This window comes from Centruroides vittatus, unplaced genomic scaffold (assembly GCF_030686945.1).
Source record: "Centruroides vittatus isolate TY-2023 unplaced genomic scaffold, ASM3068694v2 contig_808, whole genome shotgun sequence".
NCBI lineage: Eukaryota > Metazoa > Arthropoda > Arachnida > Scorpiones > Buthidae > Centruroides > Centruroides vittatus.
This window is the reverse complement of record NW_027122526.1, coordinates 474,174-500,321: the sequence shown is the minus strand read 5'-3', so window position 1 is coordinate 500,321 and position 26,148 is coordinate 474,174. Positions and strand designations below refer to the sequence as shown.

At 30.6% G+C, this 26,148-nt stretch overlaps 1 protein-coding gene across 1 annotated transcript in view; it reads left to right on the top strand.

Annotated features, from left to right (window-relative positions):
- LOC136982130 (DDB1- and CUL4-associated factor 6-like) overlaps positions 1-19,657 on the top strand; it is a 62,142-nt gene extending 42,485 nt beyond the window's left edge. Inside the window, exons 8-19 of the mRNA XM_067278555.1 lie at positions 384-461; positions 2,011-2,113; positions 2,179-2,340; positions 2,414-2,508; positions 2,627-2,805; positions 11,204-11,363; positions 11,428-11,567; positions 18,524-18,665; positions 18,742-18,898; positions 18,972-19,060; positions 19,136-19,244; positions 19,312-19,657. Coding sequence (XP_067134656.1) covers positions 384-461; positions 2,011-2,113; positions 2,179-2,340; positions 2,414-2,508; positions 2,627-2,805; positions 11,204-11,363; positions 11,428-11,567; positions 18,524-18,665; positions 18,742-18,898; positions 18,972-19,060; positions 19,136-19,244; positions 19,312-19,367 — 1,470 coding nt within the window. The 3' untranslated portion in view covers positions 19,368-19,657. The remainder of the gene's footprint in view (positions 1-383; positions 462-2,010; positions 2,114-2,178; positions 2,341-2,413; positions 2,509-2,626; positions 2,806-11,203; positions 11,364-11,427; positions 11,568-18,523; positions 18,666-18,741; positions 18,899-18,971; positions 19,061-19,135; positions 19,245-19,311) is intronic.
- Positions 19,658-26,148: the final 6,491 nt, after the last annotated feature.

Below are 26,148 nucleotides of genomic sequence, written 5' to 3'. Positions count from 1 at the left end.
CTATGTACGTCAGCTGGGACCAGAAAAAATTTACTATGTAACCGACGAGTGACAAGTTATCCAGGTGTTGGCTTATGCAGAATCGACTGTATATATATGTATAGTCCAAAAACCTGCGATGACACAAAACATATAATCACATCATTATATCTGGACAAAAAAACCAACCAACACTCCTATTTGGTCTTAGTTATGGAAAAGCAGATAGCTGTCAAACTGGATGTTAGTCTGGAGAGCCATCTCTCATGATAACATAATAATATTAATGTTGTATTACAGAGAATATAATAATCAGTTTTATATTGTAATTAATAATAAATTTTTATAACTTGTAGTAGCATATTGTGCATTTATAGGGATATATTACTTTAATAATATTTCAGGATGATGGCAGGAAAGAAACTCCTTTGAAAACTGAAACAGAGCCATTAAGATTAGAAAAAAAAAATTTCAAGCAAGAGGTATCTATACTTTCTGAAATATTAATATATTTATTTATTTATTTATTTATTTTGTATTGAATTTAGCATATTTTATAACTTACAAATATAAACTATTAGAAATAAATTCTATATTAATGTTATTTTTTGTAAAGTAAATACAAGATTTTGTTGTATTAATTAAATACAGTATTGTCTTGTATTACACAGTATGTCAACAAGTACTGTACCATGTTAATCTGAACTACTGTATATATAAATTTGTTCCCTACCTCAAGAACCCCCCAGATGAATATCTAGACCAGTGGTTTCCAACATTTTTTGACTTGCCTACCCCTTGGCAGCACATTTTCCTAAGTTTTATTTTGTGTGTTCGTCAAACAATGGCATCTTGGTCAATTATATAGCACTGTACAATCACATGTAAAAAAACTTTTTTTAAATAGAAAACATTGGAGGAAGAACATAAATAATAGTTTCAAATATAATTATATTTTTATTATAAGCATTGAGTGCCATGACGTTGCCAAATGCCTCAATGCAGAATCTGAATATTCTTATAGTATACCTGACATTATTAATTTTTTTTTTGTGTACCCCTAAACCATCAAGTGGATACCCTTAGTTGGGAATAGCTAACCTAGACACTTATTTATAATCAACAGAAAATGTTAAAATGTAAATGATTTATAGTAATGAATAACATTTTAGTCTAATTCAATAATTGTAATGTTAGTAGGATATAAATCATTGCTCTTTTCATTGCTAAAAAGTGAACCCTGAGGTAGGGATGTAACTTAACTATGCACAAATTATAAAATATAAAATTAAAATTTCAATCTTATATTTTATTAATAGGCTTAGTAGTGTTGCCACCTTTTCAAACTCAACCCAGATGGCAAGTCAGGTTTGTTCGAACAAAAGTTCCTGACGCATGCGCAATGCCATTTTGCAATGCAAAGAATAACATGCATGCCGGTTCTAAATCAGTTACAGTTGGGAACTAGGGACTTACGTAGGAGTAACGTCTGTACACGTCTTGTATAGAACTGAGTTGTCGGTTCTTTCTTTCTTAATTTAGGTAACCTAAATTAAGAAAGAAAGAACCGACAACTCCGTTCTATACAAGACGTGTACAGGCGTACAAGCAAATAAAAAAAAATCGACAGGATGTATGTTGTGCACCACACGTCGGCATAAACACAGTAACACGACGGAATGGCAGATGAGTTTTAGTCAGTGTGAGGTCTTTCGCTGTTAAAATGGTGTAAATTTACAAAAACTTTGTTTCATCGTAATTTCACAATTTTTACGAAATTCCTGGACAAAATTAATAGTTGACCCGGACAGTGAGTCAATTCCCAGACTGTCCAGGTGAAAACTGGACGGGTGGTAACACTAAGGCTTAGGCAATTTTATCATGATACAAATAATATTGATTTACAGAAAATTTTAATTTAATTGAAATAAAATATTATTTTAAATATTTATTCAAATATTGGATTTCTGAAATTACTTTTAATATCATTTATCATTTCTGTATGAAAATATTTATTTTTTCTTACATCAGAGTCAAGGAAAATGTTTAAACAAGTCATTTTTAAGCAGACTGAGAGTGACAGGTGATTGGTCTGATACAGGACCAAATTCAAGAACTCAACATGAAATAAGAGGTATATATTATATTTATTTTGGAATCAAATATTCATAAATTGTATAAAATGAATTTTTTTAACAGAATCTGGAGAACCACCACCTAGATCAACACTTCATTCAAGTTTAATGCAACGTATGTGTGATGTTCTTACACGAATGTTTAACAGTTCAAATTCTTCCTCATCTCAAAGTAATCACTCAGTAGAAGATACTAATCTTCCAAGTAGTAGTGAAGAATTGAAGGGTAATTTAATTCAATTATTTTTATATAATTTTCAATAAATTAGTTAATAAAATATTATTTATTTTTAATATAGATAGCCCTGTCAATAATAATAATCCTAACAGATTGAAAGTAAAAGATTCAGCAAATGTAGCCAGAGAAAGCCAGAAGAAAGAACAAAAATTCAAAGTAAAATTGGAATCATTGTTTTTTTTCCAGTTGATATATGAAGAGTATTTAAATCAAGTACTTTACAATTATGATGTGAATTAAACTTTGATTGATGTGTTCTGTGAACATTGTGCAGTCAAAAAAAGAAGAAGGAAGACAAGATTTATGCTGTGCAACTTGTGAAGAGGAGGAGGATGATGATGATGATGATGATGATGATGATATGGAAGATGTTCCTAAGAAATATAGCTGGAATCAGAGCGTGAGAAACCTTCAAGATGAACTATCAACAAGAAGAAGAAACTTTTTAGAAAAGTCAGTTAAACTTATCAATTTATTTTTTGAATTTATATTTTGTAAGAATATTATAAATGAATATATTATTTTATGATTATTTAATTAATGCATAAAGTATTTAAAAAAGCTCATTGTCATTTCTCAAAATAAACTTTCTTAAAGTATACATAATTCACTCCCAACAACCTTTTGAAAAAACCAGTAATAGTTAATTGAAAACAAACGTTTTCGACCGTTAACTCGGTCTTCCTCAGGTTCTAACTATTGAGATTCGTTACAAGTTCAAAACTCTTTCAGAACGTATTCAAACTTTCGAATAGAACCGTTGCGCGTTCATGTTGCCATGGTATCATACGTGCTGTTGACATACGTAATACCTGTGGTGCAATAACACAATGTAATTACATTCCATATATAAACGAAGAGATAGGGATGTACATTAAATGGAGCTATGGGGAACTTCCCCTTCGTAACAAAACTTCCAAGCTTGAGAAATGTTACACGCATCTTTAGAATTGATGCAGGTTGTGTGCAGACCAGCTTTGTATATTTCCAGAGTTTCCAGGGATCGCAGATGGTCCAATCGGTGGGAGAGTTTAATCAATTCCACGTTTTGCAGATCAACACTTATGCCCGGGGTTGAGGCATACGTGGAGAGGGCAGTGGTGCCTCTGTTGCAGTCAACATCATACTTATGCTCACGTAGACGCTTGCGGAATTGATTAAACTCTCCCACCAATTGGACCATCTGCAATTCCTGGAAACTCTGGAAATATACAAAGCTGGTCTGCACACAACCTGCATCAATTCTAAAGATGCATGTAACATTTCTCAAGCTTGGAAGTTTTGTTACGAAGGGGAAGTTTCCCATAGCTCCATTTAATGTACATCCCTATCCCTTCGTTTGTATATGGAATGTAATTACATTGTGTTATTGCACCACATGTATTATGTATGTCAACAGCACGTATGATACCATGGCAACACGAACGTGCAACGGTTCTATTCGAAAGTTTGAATATGTTCTGAAAGAGTTTTGAACTTGTAACGAATCTCAATAGTTAGAACCTGAGGAAGACCGAGTTAACAGTCAAAAACGTTTGTTTTCAATTAACTATTACTGGTTTTTCAAAGGTTGTTGGGAGTGAATTATTTGATTACACCAGTACACAAGTCGATGATTAACCTTTAAAGTATACATTGTTTACTTACAATAAGTATTTTACATATAAAAATATTAAATTAAATTTAAAAGTTTAACAAATTATTTCTAATACAAGTACAGCAATAAATTTGAAAGCAATTTTTATATACAGTGGAACCTCGGTATACGACCTTAATCAGTTCGTGATGTTTGGACTTATACCGAATAGGATGTATACCAAACCAACCTTTCCCATAAGAAGTAATGTAAAAATTTGGTTTTTAAACACTATAAGGTGTGGACACACAGACACTTGGCAATGTTCATCTTAGTTGGCAATCGACTAAAATAAACTAAGATGAACATTGCCAAGTGTCTGTGTGTCCACACCTTATAGTGTTTAAGAACCAACAACAACTACTGACATGGTTTCAAAATATGTCAAAAATAATGTAAAAATGATTAATCCGTTCTCATGTAAAGAAAAACTCCTCTTGATATGGTATATTAATGGGGTTGTAAAATAATTGAAACACTGTTTGAGTACATTAATAAAAAAATAAATTTTATTATAGATTTTTAAAGTTATTACAGTAATAATTGCAAATAATTGCTTCTGATAAGTTGTCACCAGCACACTGTTTTTCAGTTATCCAAAGCAAAAGCAATTTCTCAACATGATCTAATGTCCCCGATCTCTGTTTAGAAATTGATTTAACCCCTTTTGCAATATTAGCAGATTTAATAATGTCTTTATTTTTCACGATTGTCGATATCATCGTTCTCAGAATATGGTATGCAACAATTAAATCTCGAACACGCATGACACCTTCATATTTCTCAACAATCTCTTTTTTTCAGTTCCATTGTGATTCTAGTAATTTTTTTTAGTTTTCTGTTGCTTTTCATTTGCCTTTTAGTATTCATGATTAATAAAAATAATAAAGTTTTACTTACGAATTAAAATCAGAAGAAATTTAACAAAGTTATAGACCGTGGCACCGCGAACATCTAGTCTTGTCTAGTACACCGATAGTGCTACTTGTTCATAGATGGTGCGTATAATTGTATAATTGAATTAAGTCGTATACCGAACAAAAGTCATATACCAAGCAAAATTTGTTTCATCCAAACAGGACATATTCTAAAGCAGATGTATACTGAAGTATCACTGTACTATATTAAATAAATAACTAATGTAAATGTATCAATAGGTAATTTTATCATATACTGCATATCACAATCAATTGAATAATGCATTTCAGAGCAAGTTCCTCGTCATCTGTTACATAGGATAAATTACAAAAGGAGCTGGACATCTATAAGTGATAATTTTTCATTACAAATTACAACAAAAACATTTTTTACAACATAAGAAATACAAAAATAACCAAATTTCAACCACTTTATATAAATTTCTAAAGATGGCTATAGATTCTTTGTTGCACATTTTTAAAAACTGTATGTATTGATGAATGCTTAAATATAGCTCTACACTGGACAGAAACTGTCAGAAATTTATATGAACATTTTTAACACTTCCTCGTATTGTGCTTTAACTTCACCATCTGGTGGCTAAATATGCACACCACAAATAGTGCATAAACTTTTTTATGATTCATTATTTCTAAAGCGAATGTAAGTTTGATTTTTTGTATTTCTTATGTTGTAAAAAATGTTTTTATTGTAATTTGTAATTCAAAATTATCACTTATAGATATCCACTCTTTTTTGTAACTTCTCCTGTGTAATGGCTGATGAAGGACTTGATCTGAAATGCATTCCACAATAAAATATATATATATGGAAAAGAAAAAATGAATTGATTTTCCTTTTGATCCACATGTCTCCTTGTCTCAATATAAGAAGTCTGATATGATGACTCTAAAACTGCCATTTAATAATACTTATAATGTTGAGAAACCAGGCAAGAAGCAGTTCCAAAACTTATAGTAGTTGGCATCCACTATTTACAGAATTGTATAGCAATGAAATTACTTTCAAGTGACAAATTACCAAATGGTGATAAATTTTCGGAGATACTGTGATGGATGATTAAGTTACAAAACCTTAGAAGTAAATACTATACACTGTTGAGAAACTTCAAATGGACTTGTATGTAGCCTGTGATGTAATAGAACATGCTTTACTTATCTAGGGACAAATTTATCACATTCTCTGACAAATGGCTGAGGCATTTATTAGAGCATATAACTTCAGATCTCACTGGTATACTATCTTTTTTCAAAATATTATATCACCAATATCTTTATTGTACGAGTTCTGTTCAAAAAATACGCGGACTGATGTCATAAAGCAAAATGTACTTTATGTAGAAATTACATGTCTGGGTTCCCTTCAAAGTACTCTCCTTCCCAACGCACACACTTATCCCAACGGTGTTTTCACTTGTTGAATCAGTCCTGGTATGCTTCTTTTGTAATGTCCTTCAACACCTTCTTCGTATTTGCCTTAATCTCGGGAATCCTCTCAAATCTTCTTCCTTTCAAGGGCCTTTTGAGTTTGGGAACAAGAAAAAGTCACAAGGAGCAAGATCAAGTGAGTGGGGGTGGGGGGAAGAACAGTGATCAAGTGTTTGGCCAAAAACTCATGAGTTCTGAGGGCTGAGTGGGCTGGAGCATTGTCGTAATGGAGAAACCAGTTGCCACTCCTTCACATTTCTGGCCTTTTGCAACGGATGGTGTCCCTCAGACGTTTCAGAACATCAATATAGTAAGTCTGGTTCACTGTGGAGTCTTGGGGAGGTACTCGTGATGAACAACACCCTTAACATCAAAGAAAACTGTCAGCATCACCTTGACATTGGATCGAACTTGGCGAGCTTATTTGAGTCTGGGGGATGTTTCACCCACCCACTGGGACGATTGGACCTTTGTTTCCAAGTTTAACACAAATTTCACAGCAAGTCGTTGCTCCTTCATGTCATTCATTCTGAAATCCGACAAACGAAAAAAATCACACTTCACTAAAAACCACGTAGCTAATCAACAAATAAAGATATCTGTAATCAGGAAACGGCTTTATCACCAGGAGATCTGTACAAACCTAGCAACACCAATCGGATTCCCCAGGAACCAACTGGAGCCACGCAATTCAAACAGTCCGCGTATTTTTTGAACAGACCTCGTATATTGCCAGTTATTCTAATAAAATCTTATTGTTTGATTTATGAATACTATAAACAGTCTTTATGATTAACCTTCATATTTTAAAAAATATTAATTTGATGTGCACTAATGAAATTTACAGTATTATTTACAACAAAAAACAATTCAAGCAATTTTATTTTTCTTGTATGTAAGAATTAATTCACACTTTTGTCAATAAACATCTTCATGGCTTAACATAATTCAAGGAAAGAAAATTTTGTTTTCTGGAGCTTTATTTAAGAATTGGAGATAAATTATGGAGTCTGGATTGAATCTATCATTGGCAATACAAGTCAAGACATCATTCTCCACCTCTCATCCATATTAACCAAATTTATTATAGGTAGATAACACCCATCTTTCATGGATACTATTGCAATATTAACTAATCAATCAAACATTGTTGTAAACATCTATTTTGTCACTGAAAAAACATTCTTCTTTTCTGGAAATATTAATACTGGTAGATACAATGTCTATATATAGGAGAGCAAACAGCATCATGTCAAAGTCAAACATATTTGAAATAGTCAAAAGATTAGTGTTTTTTAATATTTTGGTCAGTGATAAATGTTATAGATTTTATCTATGCAAAACATTGATGGAAATTATTTACTGTGACATTGTTGGTGTTGGTTAATGCTTGAACTAGTAGAAGACAAATTAATATTGTTATTTCAAAAACATTAGGTTTGTCTGCTAGTAATCAGTCATCAATAGTGTTGGAATGGCAACAAATTTCAGCCCAAAAATACATACCAAATATAGGCTCTTGCAACAGTGCCTACAGATTATAAAAAGGGGGACATAAGCTGTGAAGAAGGGCATCATACATTATATATCAAGCTTTAAACTATGATTGAATATTTGATCAGCACTCCCACAAGGTGGTACTGGTTACAGTTGGGCTAACTTGGTATTGAAAACAAGAAATGTTTCTTGTTTTCAAGGCCAAATTTTAGTCAACATACGACAAAGTTGCATGAGACAATGGATAAATATTGTTCATTAGTTTCTTTTATATTTGCAGAATAGGCTAGAAGTCATAAATTTTTTGTTGTTTGTTGATAATGGAATTTGCGACTACCTTTGGGATTAGTCAAAGAGCAACACAGACAAAAAGGGGGCCAAATGTCTCAATGTATGAATGCCCTTAGGCCCACATATGTGAAGTATGAGCCAGAAGGCCAAAGCAGTTAAGACATCAGCATACTACTCCAGAGTACCTGGAATTGAATCTGGACAGTGCCAAGCAATAATCCAACAAGGGCCTTATATTGACACAACTCAGGTTGGGATTGGTTATTTTCAAATTAAATCTTACAAAATGCACATTGTGATGGGTTCAATGTCAGATTGAACAGTCATGAAATTGCCCACACAATCTGAAGTGAGGCCAGTTATTTTAAAATTTCAAGTAATAGATCATGTTTACCATGACTTTAGAGTAAGACATTTTTTAAATTTAACACATTAGACAGTTAAACTAATAAAAGAATACAAGCATTGTCTACTTTTCTCAAATAAAATATAATATGTGCCCTTGTGACATGCCAATAGAGGTCAACGTGTGACGCACAATTTTGACGAGTTGAGACAACTGTCTCCCTACACTTCACTTTTACTGAGATGACCAACAAGGCAAGATGCCTATCATCCAAAGTATATACAATCACCACTTTGGTAGCTGCCAAAAAAAAGGCAGAATGGAAGCACACAATATGAATAAGAAATTTTTCTTAATCATGTACTGTACTATACATACAAATTATGGAGATGGAAGTGATATTATATATGAAAAATTTCGAGCTCCCTTCTTTTGTTGACTCTGCTAATAGTCACTATGTTAAATTTTCACAGTGAGACATGAACATTCTTATATGGGCAATTGTTCAAGTGATGATCAGCCAACGAAGTTCTTTACCTGGCTAACACAATTTCTAGATGTAATCCTTTCATCAACCTTTTGCTGTGGAGTTTTGTAAAAGATAAAGTTTATAGTTATCTAGTATTTCAGGAAAAAGAATATAACTTAAAATATTATATGAGGAAGAGATAGCAATATTGATAGTCATTTGCTCCAAAAATTTGTTTTGCTTGCATTTGAGTCATTCTTTGTTTTAAAATGATCATTTTAAAACAAAACAGAATATAATGAACTATAAGAATCAGAAATTTACTGTAATTTCATAATTACATTTTTGGACTTGCCTCTCCAATAGAACTATCAAATATCTATTAATATAAGTAACTTTAAAAAAATAACCAGTAAATAAATTTTTAAAATTACTTCCATTAGTTAGAAACTGTTGTAATCCAAATAAGAAGACGACTGATTGATAACACTAACAATTATTTTATTCACGACACACATACAGAGTAAAGAATGGAGAAGAAAGAGAGCTTCAGACAGCCCGCCAGTTGTTTTTATATAGAGCTCGTGCACTCTCTGGTGGCTCAAGCTTTACAATCCTTAACACCACCCCTCAATTTCAAAAGGTTTACATTATGAAATTGCGTTAGTTATGCATTACACAATCTGATGTCTTGAATATACCCAGATGTTTTCTAAGACAAATGAATCTCTTTGAACACAATGGTTTAGTAAAAGTATCTGCTATGTTATCACTCAAAGGAACATAGCCTAAACTTAAAAGATTTTTGGCTACTAGGTCTTTAATGAAGTGTGCCCTTATATCAATATGTTTTGACCTTTTGCTATTTTCACAGCTTTCAATCATGCTGATGACACTTTGATTATCCATGTTCATGACTGTTACAATTTTTCTTCCAGAGTTTAATTCTGATAGTATCCCATGAAGGTTGATAAGTTCAGCGGCAGTTGCTGCAGATGCTAAATATTATGACTCTGCTGTAGATAGTGCAACAGACTGTTGTTTTTTGGATGACCAGGATATAAGATTATTATTTGTTCACCAACAAGGTCTTTTACTCCTTTTTCTTCCTTTTTCTTCCAAGTCGGAGTTTCTACTCGAAATCTCCAGTTAGAAAAGTTTCCATCCCGTAATTGTGGTAAGGTGGTTGCCATATTGCTTTCCATTGTCTTGACATTTAGACTGATTCAAAAAAAAGTTTTTTATAAATACTTTCTTCCAACGTATTTGTCGAATACTTTGGTGTTCTTCTGGGCCCATAACCTGTTGTAATCCAAATAAGGAGACGACTGATTAGTAACACTAACAATTATTTTATTCATGACACACATAGAGAGTAAAGAATGGAGAAGAATGGTGGGCTCTCCGAAGCTCTCTTTCTATTGTTTTTATATAGAGCTCATGCGCCCTCTGGTGGCTCGAGCTTTACAATCCTTAACAGAAACAACTTGTATATACAGAATATTATTTACAAGGTATATATAATTTATACAAATCCAGCTTTGTGATATTTTAACTTGGTTTGTGTAAAATTTTTTAATGTAAAAGTTAATATGAAGTAATCATTAGAAAAGTCCCCATTACCAATTAGTTTTTAGCAATCAGGACAAGTTTTTAAATAAGTTTTTTCAACTTTAAGTTAAAGTTCAAGAATTTTTGTTTTAAAAATTACCAAATGTTGTCATTTTATTTTATTTTTTAATATATCTTTATTAAAAAATTTATTCATTAAAAATGTAATCACACACAAATAATAAAGACATCCATTTATTATTATTATTAAGTTAAACAAGAAAGTTAAGAAGTTAAACAAAAAAGAAATAAATATTGCTACTTCCCTCATTAACATTATCAACATTCCTTTATTAATTTAAACAAAAAATTTATTAAGAAATATCAATTTAAAATATGAGAAGAGTAAAAATAAATAATAGAATTATAATGGCTAGCAAATAATGAAATTTGAGGAAAAGACATTAATACAGAATTAATATAGGAATTTTTATCTAAAAGAAATGATTTCTTTGCTCAAAAAATCCAAAAACAGAATTAATTTTAAATTTGGTATGAGAAAATAAAATAAAATTGTAGAATTATAAAATTTACATTTTTTAGGTTCTTAGAGACTTAAATTTTGTATTCAAAAATAATATTTAATTTTAATCTTTATTTAAAAATCTTTCATTTTATAATTGAATGCTTTCCAGACACGACTTAGAACCAGTAATTAATCTTCATTACAATGGGCAGGGTGTAACAAGTGGGCTAATTACTATGGGACTCTCAGAAGATAGAGAGAGACAACAGCTTAATTTGCAAGAAAATCAAGCACAGGATGACAGCCAACCAAATGAAGGTTCTTCTTCGGTAAGAATTTCCATAATTCTAGCAGGTTTTTATTAAACTGTATCTTATATTTTCTTCTTAATAGTCAACAGCTTGTGTCAATCAAATATCAGTTCACAGTGAACTGGCATCTCATTGTAATCAAGAAAGAAGTAGATATTCACAGAATGAAGATCTTTTTTCTGATGACAGTAGTGATGAAATGACGGTTGAAAATTATGAAAGGTAAAGCATTTGAGGTACTCAAAAGGGTTAATATTGCTATGTATATTGTTATCAGATCCAGATAACAGATAAATTAGAAATTTAGTTCATTTAATGAATATAATATTCATTTGCAAATATATTTGTAAATAATTTTATGAATTTCTGAATAAAGCAATAAATTTGGATTTTATTGAAATATCTTGTGGAATTTCAAGATTTTTTGAAATTGTTGCTTTATTTGTTGCACATTCTTGGCCAATTTACAGGCCTGAAGTAGGTCTGTAAAATGATCTGGAAATAAGGATGGCAATACTCAAAATACAAGCATAAACTGTAATTTACTAATATGTCAAAAACACACATTTTATATGCAAAATAGTGAGAATTATGCAATAAATGATCTTGCCAAGAACAAACTTTAATTTGATATTCCAAAAGATGAAATAGAGAAAACATAATGTAAACAAGAAATTAAACACAAAAATAAATCAAACAAAATACAGGTATACCTCACCTTACATTGGTAATTGGTTCCAGAAGAGGCGACGTAAGTCAAATTTACTTGTCACTAAGCTAAACCACAAATTACCATTCCCAGTTCTGTATTTTACTTATAAATGAATTTTTAATAATAAAATAGATTCTTATTAACCATATAAGCTTACAAACAAATAAATTTTAGTTTTTAATATAGTACAGGAAAAAGTAATCTAAATTTACGAATACATATACATGTTTACAGTTTGGTGATGTTTACAGTACATCGCAGACTCTTTATTTGTGAATGTGGTTTCTGTAAGACATTATAAAATAAGATTATTTTTTAAGGTTAAATAACAAATACAGTTATTAAAATTATTTTGTGATAGTAGAAAATAAACTAATTTATGTTAAATTTACCAATATCGAGTGGCACTGACAACAATGCCAAATGGTAGATATTTGAACTACCATGGAAATGCCAATAATGAACACTTAAAGACCGCTAAATAAGATGACAACACAGAAACACAGGTGTTTTCATGTTTCATTCTCTAGGATTTATGATGATTATATTAACATTTACTGTAAATGTACATATTTTAATATGATTTTGTGCTTTTATGCTTTTCTAGTGATATTACGACTTCAATATTTGTGGTGGACAGATGTAAAGTCAAATAAAATGACTTAAACTTGATTTTTATTTTTTCATATACTTTTTTGACAAACGACATATAATCGAGAACGACATAACTTGTAGTGAAACAATAAAAGAGTTTATAACCTGTATAAGCTGTAGGATAGTCTACTGTTTAAAACAATTTTTCAGATTAAAGAGACTTTTGTCAGTTCATCATATTATACAGCTGTCATTACAAAATTTAATAGAAATATTATAATTATATAAAATATCATATCAATAAAATTACATGTATGTGCATGTCACAGTTCCTTACAGGGCTTAAAGTGACTCTCTTTTTTAGCTTTTTTTCATAGCTCCTCTCTTTTTTAGCTTTTTCTGAGAAAAACACACTTTTTTAGCTTTTTTCACTTCCCATGTAAAATTTTTTTTTCGTAAATGCGCTCAGGAGCGAAATAGCAACCAGCACTTCCCCGTATGCCTTATGGACCGTGCGCGACATGTTAAGGCACTGTCGTATACACATGTAGTGTACTACATTTATATAGACTAACAAAACGAGGAGCTTCCCAAAGCTTGATATTCTGCACATGCTGTAGGAATTTGCACGTGGGTTCTCTTTGCTTGTATCCTTGTGAAATACCGATCTCCGCAGCGCTTCGATATAATCACGCTGCATTAAGTCAAGTACACTTCTAGTTCGGCGTTAAGAGTGATTTTTATACAGCATTATTTTTAGCATTTGTATTTATTTAAGCGCAGTGGACAAAAGAAAGAAATAGATTTTATTTAATACTAACAGTAGAAACTCATGTTTTAGCAACAGAAAATCGTATAGAACCCAATACTTTCTGAAGTAAGTTGCTAAGCAAACTTCTTCCCAACCGCCTGCTATTCTTTAGCTTAAACGATGACATTTACTTGTTTTTGACTACTGTAGAAAAACCGAAAAAATAATTGTTGAGTGATGATAAATTTGATTTCTACTGTTATTATTAAATAAAACATTGTAGGACACTCGTTTCAAAGCTTGTATCTTTCTAGCACTCTGTAAAATTAAAGATCGAGCGAATCTCGTGCCAGGAAATACAAGATTTTAAATTAATATCGTAAATATTAATAACTTCTGTAGAGACAATCTTTAGACAAAGACAAAAGTTTGGTTTTAAGTGGGTGCTTATATATTTGGCATGCACCATGGCTTTCTGCATTCTAACGGTGTCCTTCATTTTCCATTTCAACAAACTATAAAACTCTTCATGCATGTGCGCATTCGAACAGCTGCGGTCAATCCGGCACCAAATTAAAAAATTAATTTGTAAATATTTAGCGTCGAAAAACCGCTATTTTCACTTTAATCTAGCTTTTCGATATGCTTCTAGTCGAACTCAGTCAAAAAATTAATTTAATTATAATTTATTGAAGATTTTAATATTTTAATATTAGAAAGTAATTAGCATAAATTACATGGTGTCATGTCTCATCTTCGCTCCCATTCAAGTTTATTGTCCTATACACGCGCCAATGTTTGTTTTTTACTTCTGCTGGGGTTTTATTTCAACCTCGACCATTTGGTTACGCAAAGTGGGAAGACGGACATCGTGTGATCGCATACCTGACTTTTTACAAGTTTCCTTACCTCGAAAAAAACATATTTTTTCTTGATTTTAATTATTATTAATTAACTTTTTTGATGGATTCTTATATCTTTGTATTATCTAAAGTTGTAGATATAAATGCGTAAAACTTTATTTAAAAAATTGTTTTTCTTATATTTTAAAATTCAAAAATAAATTAAATATCGGAAATGCTAAACTATAAGTACAGTGTGTTTTACATTATCATTGCGAACAGATACAGCCAATTATTTTATAAACATATTTATTATTTCAATTTTTATAAATTATTTAATTTGATGCAACGTGATCAATTAATTACTGTGGTGCGTTAACATGGGTGTAGCCAGGAAGGGGCATGGGTGGGCACGCCCTCCCCAGTTAACCTGGTGCCTCTCCCAGAAAATTACAGCCGGCCTCCCCGCAGTTAACTTGGTGCCCCTCTCCAGAAAATTACAGCCTCTACTAGGCCCCATAACAAACTCTGGCTACACCAATGCGCGTTAATTAATATGGAGGCGAGACTCGATTCAATTACTTTTTCATTTCAGACGTTAATTACAGTGTTATTTTAATGTAATTTTATACATAATATATGTTTATTATAATTAATAAATCTATATAGGAATAATATCTGTGTCTAATAAAACAAAGCGATTTATAAAAATAAAAAGCGTGCGTTCCATCTCAATCTTTTGTAAGCGAAATTTTATTATTTTAATTTTTAAAAAATTAGATTTTTATTTATAATTTCTGTAATTTGATCTATAAGAGCAAAAAACTAAACTTATCAAATATCAACTCTCTGTAAATAATTTCATCATTTACTTATTAATGTCAGATTTGTTAAATTTCATGGGATTGTATTATTTTTCAACTTGAGGGTAGTAGAAAGCTTTGTATAATAGACTCTGCCGGTTCCCCACTGTGAAGGACAACAAACTGCTAAATGTTTAATTACATTGTTTTCATAAACTCTCTTCTCTGTCAGTTGTGGGTCGAATGACTAACAAATTGTTTTATTGTATTCAGGGGAATAGATTTGGAGACTAGTATTACCAGTAATGAATGCTGTAATTTTATTTTTAATCATTTAAAAAATATTGATAAAATTATTAAATAAATGATTGAGTCACAATTACTAGTGGTATTGCTATATAACAGACATAGGCAAATGAGACTCCGAGAGCCGCATGCGGCTCTTTTTGAATTTTATGTGGCTCTTGCTGAAAGTGTTAATTTCTGCTTTTTGTTATTATTTTTACAGTTTTATTTCCACAATTTTGTGAAAATATGTTTATTAAAAAAATTCAATACTTGTTCTATATTATATAATAAAATCCAGGTACAGAACTGCAGTACAGAATAAAAAAAGTACAGAACTGCGGCTCCCATGCATTTTGCAAAACCTACATTTCGGCTCCCAACTTTTGCTTGCCCACCCCTGCTATATAATGAACATGCAACCCACTGATTCTGCCAGAAGTTGTTTTTTTTTCTTCTTTAATTACATTTTTTTTTTATGAAGAAATCAAAAAATGTACCTTGAAATAAATGGTATTTGAAATTTGACATGTTATATGGAAACACATTCTGGTAGTTATGTTATTATTCCATTTGCTTTGCTGTGTAACGGTGGGAATTCTGTACAGGGCACATGAAAACTTATGCGGGCCTATTCTAGCTTAATTCAGTCTTACTGGTCACTTTTCTGGAGTATAAACTCAGCCTAACTATTTTCATATTTAATCTTATCAGTCCACTTAATAATCAGTCTAATATCATATGCAATGTTATTGATACAAAATGTGTGTTCGTTTGTGTTTTTTTTAATAACGCCTGTTTTTGTTCATTTTAACACTATTAGCTTTTTTAGCTTTTTTTCAGGGTGAACTCTCTTTTCTCACTTTTTTTTATTGCCATGACTGCTTTAAGTCCTGCTTTATAATAATATACAGGTATCCCTTATATAACACAGCACTTCTACAACACAGTTTCACTCTAACACAGTTTGAGAATTTGGGAAATCTTATGTACAAAATTTCACAACTTGTAAGTGCAAACTCCTTTATTCGATAACTTTTATTCAAGTAATCATACATGTTGTCTCAAATTTTCCCATGGATTTTAGTATATTGAAATTTTCAATTTGTTTTGTTTTTTCATCAGGTTTAATGAAAACTGTTAGTGGAATTATTTTCCTTCCTTGTCCTAGCTTTCCTATCAACTAGGTGTCATTGTCATTGCTTTCAGATTTTAGCCTTTAAGACTAATCTATAAAAACAAAACACAGTGACAAACTTCATATTTAGGTAAGTGTTGTTAACCTTTTTAACCATATAATGTTATTACCATAGGTAAGTAATCATTTGTAAAAATGACAAACAAAATACAGTGGTATCTCAGTACTCAAACTGTTCAATATTTGAATGCAAATTCTGGAAAAAAAATTGCTTAGTCCTCAATTGACCAATTTAACCCGCTAGAACAAATTTTTGATTAATTTTTATGGTAAAAGTTAAAAAAAAAAATGAAGACATTTATGATCAAGATCAACAAAAAACTTCAGATGACGACAATACTTTATAAAAAGAAATGCCTTAATTTTAGTTAAACAAATATTAATGCATAATACAGTATTTTTAATTGTGATTGTTAGTTACATTTATTAAAGTAATCAATAATTATTTCTTGTAGTAACAAAGAAGAATAGTATACTTTTGTTAACTTTTGGGACCTAATCCCATGTTTTCTATTAGTTCTTTGTTTCATATAGCACAAATTCACATAACATGGTAGTTATGTTCTGAAAAAATGCTGTGCCATGCCATGTTATATGAGGGATACCTGTATATATAATTTACAATTAAATTTTAATTAAATGTAAAAATGTAATTAAAAACAATGATTTCAAATGAAATATTTAAATATAGAATATGATATTTATGAATCAATTTAATTTTGCTTTTATTAACTAAAATGTCTTTATGCTCTGTATAAAAAATTAATCAAATAATATAGATATTTATGTAAAATATTCTTAATCTGCAAGTACATAAAGCTACAAGAAACTAATATTAACCATTTTAACAGAACAAAAATTAACTACAGGTACTTCTCACTTTACGACCAAGTTCCATTCTGACCAGAGGCGTAGCTACCTGGAGCAAATTGCTCCAGGCGCATGAATCACGAGGGAGCCAAGTTAGAAGGGGTGAAATAAAAACTTGCAAACATTTTTTTACAAATGTTTTTACATTTAATAATTAGTCAAAACTTATTTAAGAAGCAGCATGTCACAACATTGTCTTAGTTCTTTGGCTATATCAATTGAAAAAAACAATAGCTTGTCAACTTGATCTAGAGAAAGTGATTGACCGATTTGCAAACGAAAAAGTGAGAAAACAACAATTTTGAAGTTTTTATGTATTTGTTATGAAACTAAACTTGCATACATTTTGTCAATACAGTTTATATACTGTGTAGTAGATATTATTAGGTACTCCGAACTTAATGAATTATTTTGTTTTATTATTATATAATATTATAGTATTATTACACATATATTTATTAAATTGAATATCTTATTGTTGAAATGCCTCGAATCTCAAATAAATTAAATAATTAGATATATGTTTTTAAATTAAATGTTCAAAACAAATTTTGCAAGACCTGTTCTGAGGAACAAGGGGCACACCGATTCTACTTGCTCCAGGGCGCTGAATATGTAGCTATGCCACTGGTTCTGACGACTATGTCGTTAAGCAAATTGGCCAATAAGCAAGGAGCTTGCACCGGGAATATAGGATCATTGTAAAATTATAAAAATTATGCAACAAACTTCAAATTTATTCATAAAAAGACTATTATAGTACTCTTAGTGCGCATATCACCATTTGCCACTGACCGACACTCAAGCTGAGAAAGGGGATTCCCCGAATTGCAGGTCAAAACTTGATTGGTCGTAAGTGTGAGTGGTCATTAAGCAGATAGGTCGTAAAGTGAGGAGTACCTGTATATTATTTCAACAGAATTTAAAATTAATTTATTGTCAACTTTTATTATTATAAATCATTTTTAAAATATATTTTAGCTATATAACTAAATATAGCTAAATTATATTTTAGTTAAATGTTTTTTTATTACATTTAGTTTAAAAATAAAATATGCTTAACTATGTCTTCTACTTATTACATAAGTATTCATTGATGGAGTACATTTCTTCACTATGTTAGAAAAAGTTCTAGACACACTCCACTATTTAATGATAAAGTAAAATGCCATCAGTCATCAGACAAGGATGATACATCAATGATGACAGTACCAGAACCAAGAATTAAAAGAAAATTTTCAGGTCATAGAAATTCCAGGACAATGGTAAGAATTGTTTTGAATGAATTTTGTTATTAAAATGTATATAGTCTCTCTAAGTATACAATATTTTAATATCTAGATCAAAGAAGCCACATTTTGGGGTGAAAATTTTGTTATGAGTGGGTCTGATTGTGGACACATATTCATTTGGGATCGGTACACATCACAGTTGGTAATGGTTCTAGAAGCTGACAATCATGTAGTGAATTGCTTACAGCCACATCCATTTGATCCAAGTAAATAAAATAAAATTAAAAATATATTTTTAAATATTACATAAATTACTTAAACATGTCTTATTTTAAACAGTATTAGCATCAAGTGGCATAGATCATGATATAAAAATTTGGGCTCCTTCACAACAAGAACCTATTTTTGATGAGAAAAAAGCAAAAGAAGTACGCTGAACCTTATAATTAATGAGGAAAGAACATAATTTCTTCGTATGTTTATTTTTATTTTATCAATTCCAGATTATAGGAAGAAATGAAATAATGTTAGAAGAAACAAAAGACACAATCACAGTTCCTGCTTCATTTATGATTAGAATGCTTGCATCATTAAATAATTTGCGTTCTGCTGGTAAGTAATTTATTTTATAATAGAAATTAAAGAATAAATAAAAATACTTGAAAATTATCTACTTTAGGAGGAATATCAGGATGGAGACGTTTCATGAGGGATGATCGATTATATGAACAATAAAAAGCACAAATTATTGCACCCGTTTGCACAAAGACAGCATTGTCTTCAGTTATAGATTATTGTATATCTTTCTGTGATAACAGAGTTTTCCATACTTTATTTATTAATATATACAGAATGTAATATATACAAAATATTTACTATATTAACTAATAATTCCCCATTCATTAAAATTGCACATTGGCATTTGATTTATTAAAAATAATAATCAGTAAGATTTTATAATGAAATTGTTGCAAATAGAAAATTCAAGCTCAATGAAAAATTATATACTTAAAGAATGTATTTTCCTTATACAGTGGAACCTTGCTTAACGAGCATAATTTGTTCCAGAGTCTTACTCATAATACGAAACACTCATTAAGCAAAACAATTTTTCCCATAGAAATTAATGTAAAATACAATAATGTGTTCCATGCCGAAAAAATGCTCAAATGTTTTATGTATAACATTTATTCAAAAATTGTTAAGGAGTGTGAATCATCATCTTTTCTTCTAGCACAGAATGAACCATCCTGGAATGAGAATTCGATTTGCAGAAACAAAAAAAAAACACAGCTAATATGTTTGATAAACACTCCAAACAATATGCCAAATTTTTGGGTTATGTAAAAGCTACAATTAAATATTAGAAATTAATTAATTTGACTAGAGGTAAGCAGTTATGTTTCCATCTTGTATTAAATTTAATAATTATAAATAGTTAATTTTTAATTCAGACATTTCTAAAGTAAAATTTGGAACTCGTCATTAAATTTAATATGAGATGACAGCATAACTGCTTACCTCTAGTCAAATTAATTAATTTCTAATATTTAATTGTAGCCTTTACATAACCCAAGAATTTGGCATATTGTTTGGCATGTTTATTATATAACAAGCTATGGTTGTTGATGTTTATAAGTAGTATGTGTGAACATAAAGTTTGGAAAAATATGCGATTACAAGCGACACTAATATGCTAGCGGAACAAGTGCTAAACACACACTGATGGAGAATGCACAAAATCTGGGACTTCCCCTTCTCCTTGTCACTCGTTATGCGAGGCAAATTTTTTATGCTCGTTAATTAAGCAAGATTCCATTGTACATCATAATTTTCATTAAAACTAGTCTGTAACAACATATTTGTTCATTGTTTATTGTTACCAGTACTTCAGTGCAGTAGATAATTTTGTTAGTTGACATTAAAATTTTGTTTTGAATGAGATTTTAAGTATTCTATTTTGATTACATTTCAAGAATTTTCCACTAATAATAAATGTTCATAAGTTTAATTTTAAATCGCTAACAAAAAATTTAAAACCAAATGCAAAAAACAAAGCTTTCAAATTTTATTGCATTATTATAAAAAATAAAATTCAAGAATGATCTGTTTAAGTTTTGTATGTACTGTACAGTACTTTAGATATTTAAAATTTCTTAATCATAGATTCCCTAAACTTAACATATTAATGATTATTATTTACATCCTATATTTTCTAGTGATTTTCATCTTAATTTTTAAATAATTATGAAAAAGTTAAAATCATCAAATGTTACTTTCTAGTTTGTCTTTAAGATATTAAAAAGTAAATAATTCCAAAATTTCTCCTGGAGTAATTTTAAATTAAACATGTTATTATTAGAGAAAAGATTATATATGATAATTGGATTGACATAAGCTGATTTATCATATTTTCACGGAGTTACTGGCAGTTAAACTGTAACTAATATATAAAATTAATCAGATCCAACAAAACTAGTTGTTAATTAAACATTATTTTATTGTACTTAGAAAATATTCTTTAGATTTTAAATTGGTCAAATTATAGAGTTTCCTTTACAAGAAGACAAAACAATTAATGACTTATTAACATTAGTAGTAGAAGTTAGTCAGTGTGGGCTACACTGACCATTTACAGGAGCTTTAAAATAACACCTTCCTCTCAAATTTCACACACAGCCCATGTAAATAGGTGTAAGATGAAATAATTTACTGGAAGTTTCTTAAATTTAATATGTTTATTTTTGCATTTTTGAATCAAATAATAATAAAATACACACAAAAAAGCACTTTTGGAATTTCACGAGTATTTTGTGTCATTAGAAAGAAGAGAAAATGAAGAAATTAAACATATAATTGTAGCTTTTAATGTAATGCTGACAGTTTCACAATTCAGAATAAAAACTCATTTGGTTTTTTTAATGCACCCTTTAGAGATGGATGTATAACCTCACTTAAACCATACAGAAACATCTGATTTCATGGTCTCCCCAGATAGACCAGCATGCCAGTCATTCTGCGAAAATGCAGTATATTCAATTAATATGCCTTTGTGTCCTTAACTTAATTGATAAAGTACTAGTAGACGAGATAAGTTTAAATTAACTTATTATATTGGATTTATGGATGCAGCAATTAGGTCTTACAGATCAGAAATCAGGTGATTTAAATAAACATTATTAACACATACACTTTAACATTGTGTTTCGGACCTGTTTGTCTCTCATCAGCAGGCATTTAAAAGACATTTTCTACAATTAAAATAAATTTTGTTACAATCATAAATAAACATTAAAATTCCGCAACAATAAAATTCTTACAAATTCTGAGTTTTAAACACATTCAAAATCAATATTAATCAAATAATTCCATATGTATTCCTGTTTTTTTAAAAACAAATAATTAAATAAAGTTTTTGGTTTAAAACAGCAAAACTTACATCATTGATTGTTCACATTACCCTTATACTAAATTTCAGTGTATAAGGGTAAAAACACACAAAATTCCTGTTAAGTATAGACCTCTAATAGATGTTAGAAATTATATATATTACAATTTAGAAAAATATTTAAAAGACAAATTAAACTCATTAAAAGTATCTAAATATAGCATAGAGAATGTAGATGAATTACTAAAAAGATTACAAAATATTACAATTAACGAAAATATGAATTTAATATCACTAGACATTGTAAATATGTACCCTAGCATTACAATAGAAGATATAGAAACTTCTTTAATAAGAATGAAAGTGCCAAATTGGATAATTAAATTATGTTTAATTATAATTAAAAACAAATATTTTCAGTTCAATAAAAAATTCTACACCCAAACAGAAGGAAAACCTATGGGAACATGCATAGGTCCAAAACTGGCTGAAATATCAATGAAACAAATTGATGAACAGATTAGAAATATAGAGGGCATTGAATTTTACAACAGGTACGTTGATGACTGTATAATAATTTTTGATAAAAGAAAAACCAATGAAAACATAACAATAAAAAAAAGCTAATAAGATAAAAGAAAATATTAAATTTGAACTAGAAAAAGAAAAACAGAGTAGCATAAACTATCTAGATATAACAATTGAAAGAAAAGACAATAGACTAATTTATAAAAAATATGTTAAACCTATACAAATTCCCAAAATAATTAATTACAAACCAGTCATTCTGGTTAATATGAAATATAACATATTTTATTTTCATATACATTTTAAATAAGACAAAGAACAAGCAAGACTGAAACACAAAAACAGGAAGAAATAATTAAAATGTTTATTTTAAATGATCATCCAAAATACTTACTGAATAAATGGACAGGAAAATTAGAAAATGATAAACAATTAAAATTAATGGATAAAGAGAAAAAAAAATTGTTAAATTAAGGTATGTTCCAAAGTTATTTGAAAGAATTTAAAAAGTAGTAAGAAGTAGAATTAATTTAATACCAGAAAAAATAAATTCAACTAAAAAATACCTGTTATAGAAACGAAGAAAAATACGACGTAACAGAAGAAAAGGTGTGGTGTATTCATTTAATTGTAGTTGTAACCCGAAAAAAACATTATTGGTGAAACAAGTGAACATATTAGAGCAATTAGGGGAAAATATGCAAATTCAGCAGTGGCTGAACACTAATTCAGAAGGTTACAAAATTGACTGGAATACCATGAAAATAAGGAAAAAAGAGGAAAAATAATTATAAAAGACAATTATACGAACACATCAATATAATTAAACAAACGGATAGATTAAATAACAATACCGGAAGAGAGAGACATCAATCGTGGAGAGGAATCATTGACGGAGACGTATAAAAGGAAGGATTGGGGCGAAGTTTAAGTGAATGTGAACAATCAATGATGTTAAGCGAAAATTTAAAGAACATTACACAATCATTATGCAAACCAGCACAATGAATTTGAATAATGGTGAGATTGCTGCGGAATGTTGGGATAGCTTAATCGGACATAAAGATTGTATGTGAAGTAGTCACTGTGTGGAGGATGTTTCTGTTGCTGTTGGATGACTTGCATCAAAGTTTCTTTGAAAAAAGCTCTACTGAGGCCGTTTACGGCAAAATGCATTTGGGGTAATACAATATGAATAAAAAAATTTTTTCTCTCTCAAGATTTACCTGTTTGCCTTACAATTTTTAATTTTATTCGGATTTGTTTTTAAGTAAACAGATTAGAGTACTGTAGAATTTCTAGCCTCCGTACGTCAGAAAAGAGTCGAGATTAATTTTCCGTGTTCATAAGCAGTCATTCATATATAGTACAAATAAGAAAAAGAATGATTTTATCTGACTCCATCGGTTTTAAGATAAGAGTTGTTTTGAAATAATTTTTATCCTTTACATTATTTTATTAGTCTAATAAGTTCTGATAATAGAAAATATGTACTAGTAGACGAAAATAATATCAGAAGATGAAGGTCATTGTTAGGAGCACTAGCTGCCAATGGAGCTGAAATTCAGGCTTTCAAATACACACGCAGCCTGTAGTCTCTTCTCTTCTTTTTTTGTTAAGTGGAACTGGCCCCTGAACATCCACTCCTTCAAACTGTAAATTATCTTTAAGAGCCAGCATGCATGATGCAAGGCTCCAGGTGCCATAAATTGGACCCCTCTCTGTGGGATCAAACCAAGAAAGATGATAACCAGTTCAGTGAATTCTCTGTAGTCATCTCTTGGCAAACTCAACATCATCATCTGGAAAACAGTCAGCCAACAGTGATCTTGATACTGTGTTGTTTGTAAATCCTGTTTCATATTTCTGTTGATCAATTAACTGCCAATGACGTTGAAAATGCTTAAAGAGTGGAACTTCCAGTGATGAGGTGAATCCCAGACAGACTTCTAACACCTAATCAATGATCAGTTCCATTACATGTCTACATGCCAGTGATAGCAGCTCCTTACCTACCTTCTGTTTGAGGATGCAAGCACCAGCAATTCAGCCAGTGTTAGTGTCTTTTGATACAACAAGCTCCGTCAGCAATGCCTCATTCCTCTAGGGCCATGTAGAGAGCTTCAGCTTGATTGTCATCTGTTCCACTTACTAGCTTTGTCACAGTAAGAAGGCTGTAAACTCCATTGCCAGAAACAATTATTGGAAGTCTATCAACTTGTTCTTTACTTGTAAGATCAGCAATGATTTTACCATTCCAATGGACTACAAATGGTACATTACATGCAGTTCAAAACTTGTCTTGTAAAGCTGTTGCTTGCTGTGTCCGATTCTTCTTCTGCAAATTGTATCACGATTGAGGGCAATATTGTCAATTCCGTAACTTAGGCTTTTCGCAGTTTCTGCAATAACAAAGATTGCTTTACGATCAGATAACTTCATCCTATTCAAGACAGCTGCTAGCTCTGGTGTGATAATACTTGTTCTGCCTCTCTTTCTCTTACTTGATGTCTGAGATAAGTTACCTCTAATTGCTCCCTCACTAGTACTCTGTTTCCTTTACAGCTTGCATCTTCTTCTTTAGTATCACTGTGCTGCTGCTTGAGGATATTAGTTCTGCTATTTCTTCACCACTTCTCTTCAAGTCCTCCATTCTATGTTTTCTGTTAAACATCTGTTCCTATCTTTGTGCTGATCATTTCTCCATAGCAGTTAATTTTGCATCCCCACTTTCCATTGACCGTTTAAATCCTTTCTCATGCTGAGCTAACAAGAACTTGTGATCCTCTGGAATTTTTGACGTGCTCCAAGATGAGAAATGTCAAAAAATTCAGCCTCGTTTGTTGTGTTACAGATTGCTGACAAAAAATAAAGGTCAACAAACACCATTCTTCAAATGTTTATTGGACCCATCATTGGGATTCTTGCCATTTCGTAAAATATTGCCAGCTTTTTGACTAACAGCTGACAACTGTCTGAAGTTTGTTTCAGTTGAAGATTGTGATGTAAATACAAACCAAGAGCCTGACATAAGGATGGCAACTTGTTGCTGGTTAATTCAGTTCCTGTTGAACCAAGGAGGTACACATCGGTTTTATATCTAGTTGCTGCCACCGCCATATTTATTATTTAATAACTTTGCCAAAATGAACAAAAATGTATTATGTGATTTGTTTGAACCATTTCTGGATTATATAGTCTATGCATCTGATATCATAAGCAGTCATTCAGCGACATGCTTGAACTTGTCCATACGAGCCAAATAGCCAACAGGTACTGATGTAAGCAGTATGAGTCACTGAGTCAGCCTCAACCAGAAACATGAAAAAACATTTGCAGCAAGACTTGATGATATCAGCAAAATAATGATCACGAGTCATGACAAATTAATTCTGTGGGAATGTCATGTAACTAATGTGTGATTAATTTAATGGTTTATTTATTGATATTAAAAACTGTTGTACTAAAATGGATACATTTTGGTTCAAGCTTGTGATTGCCATATGCTCATCCTTACTATTTGGAACCTATAAAACTTCAGTGACATTGAGCTAACAGTAAATATTTACCATGGAGTAGATTTTTGGCATGAATTTTTTC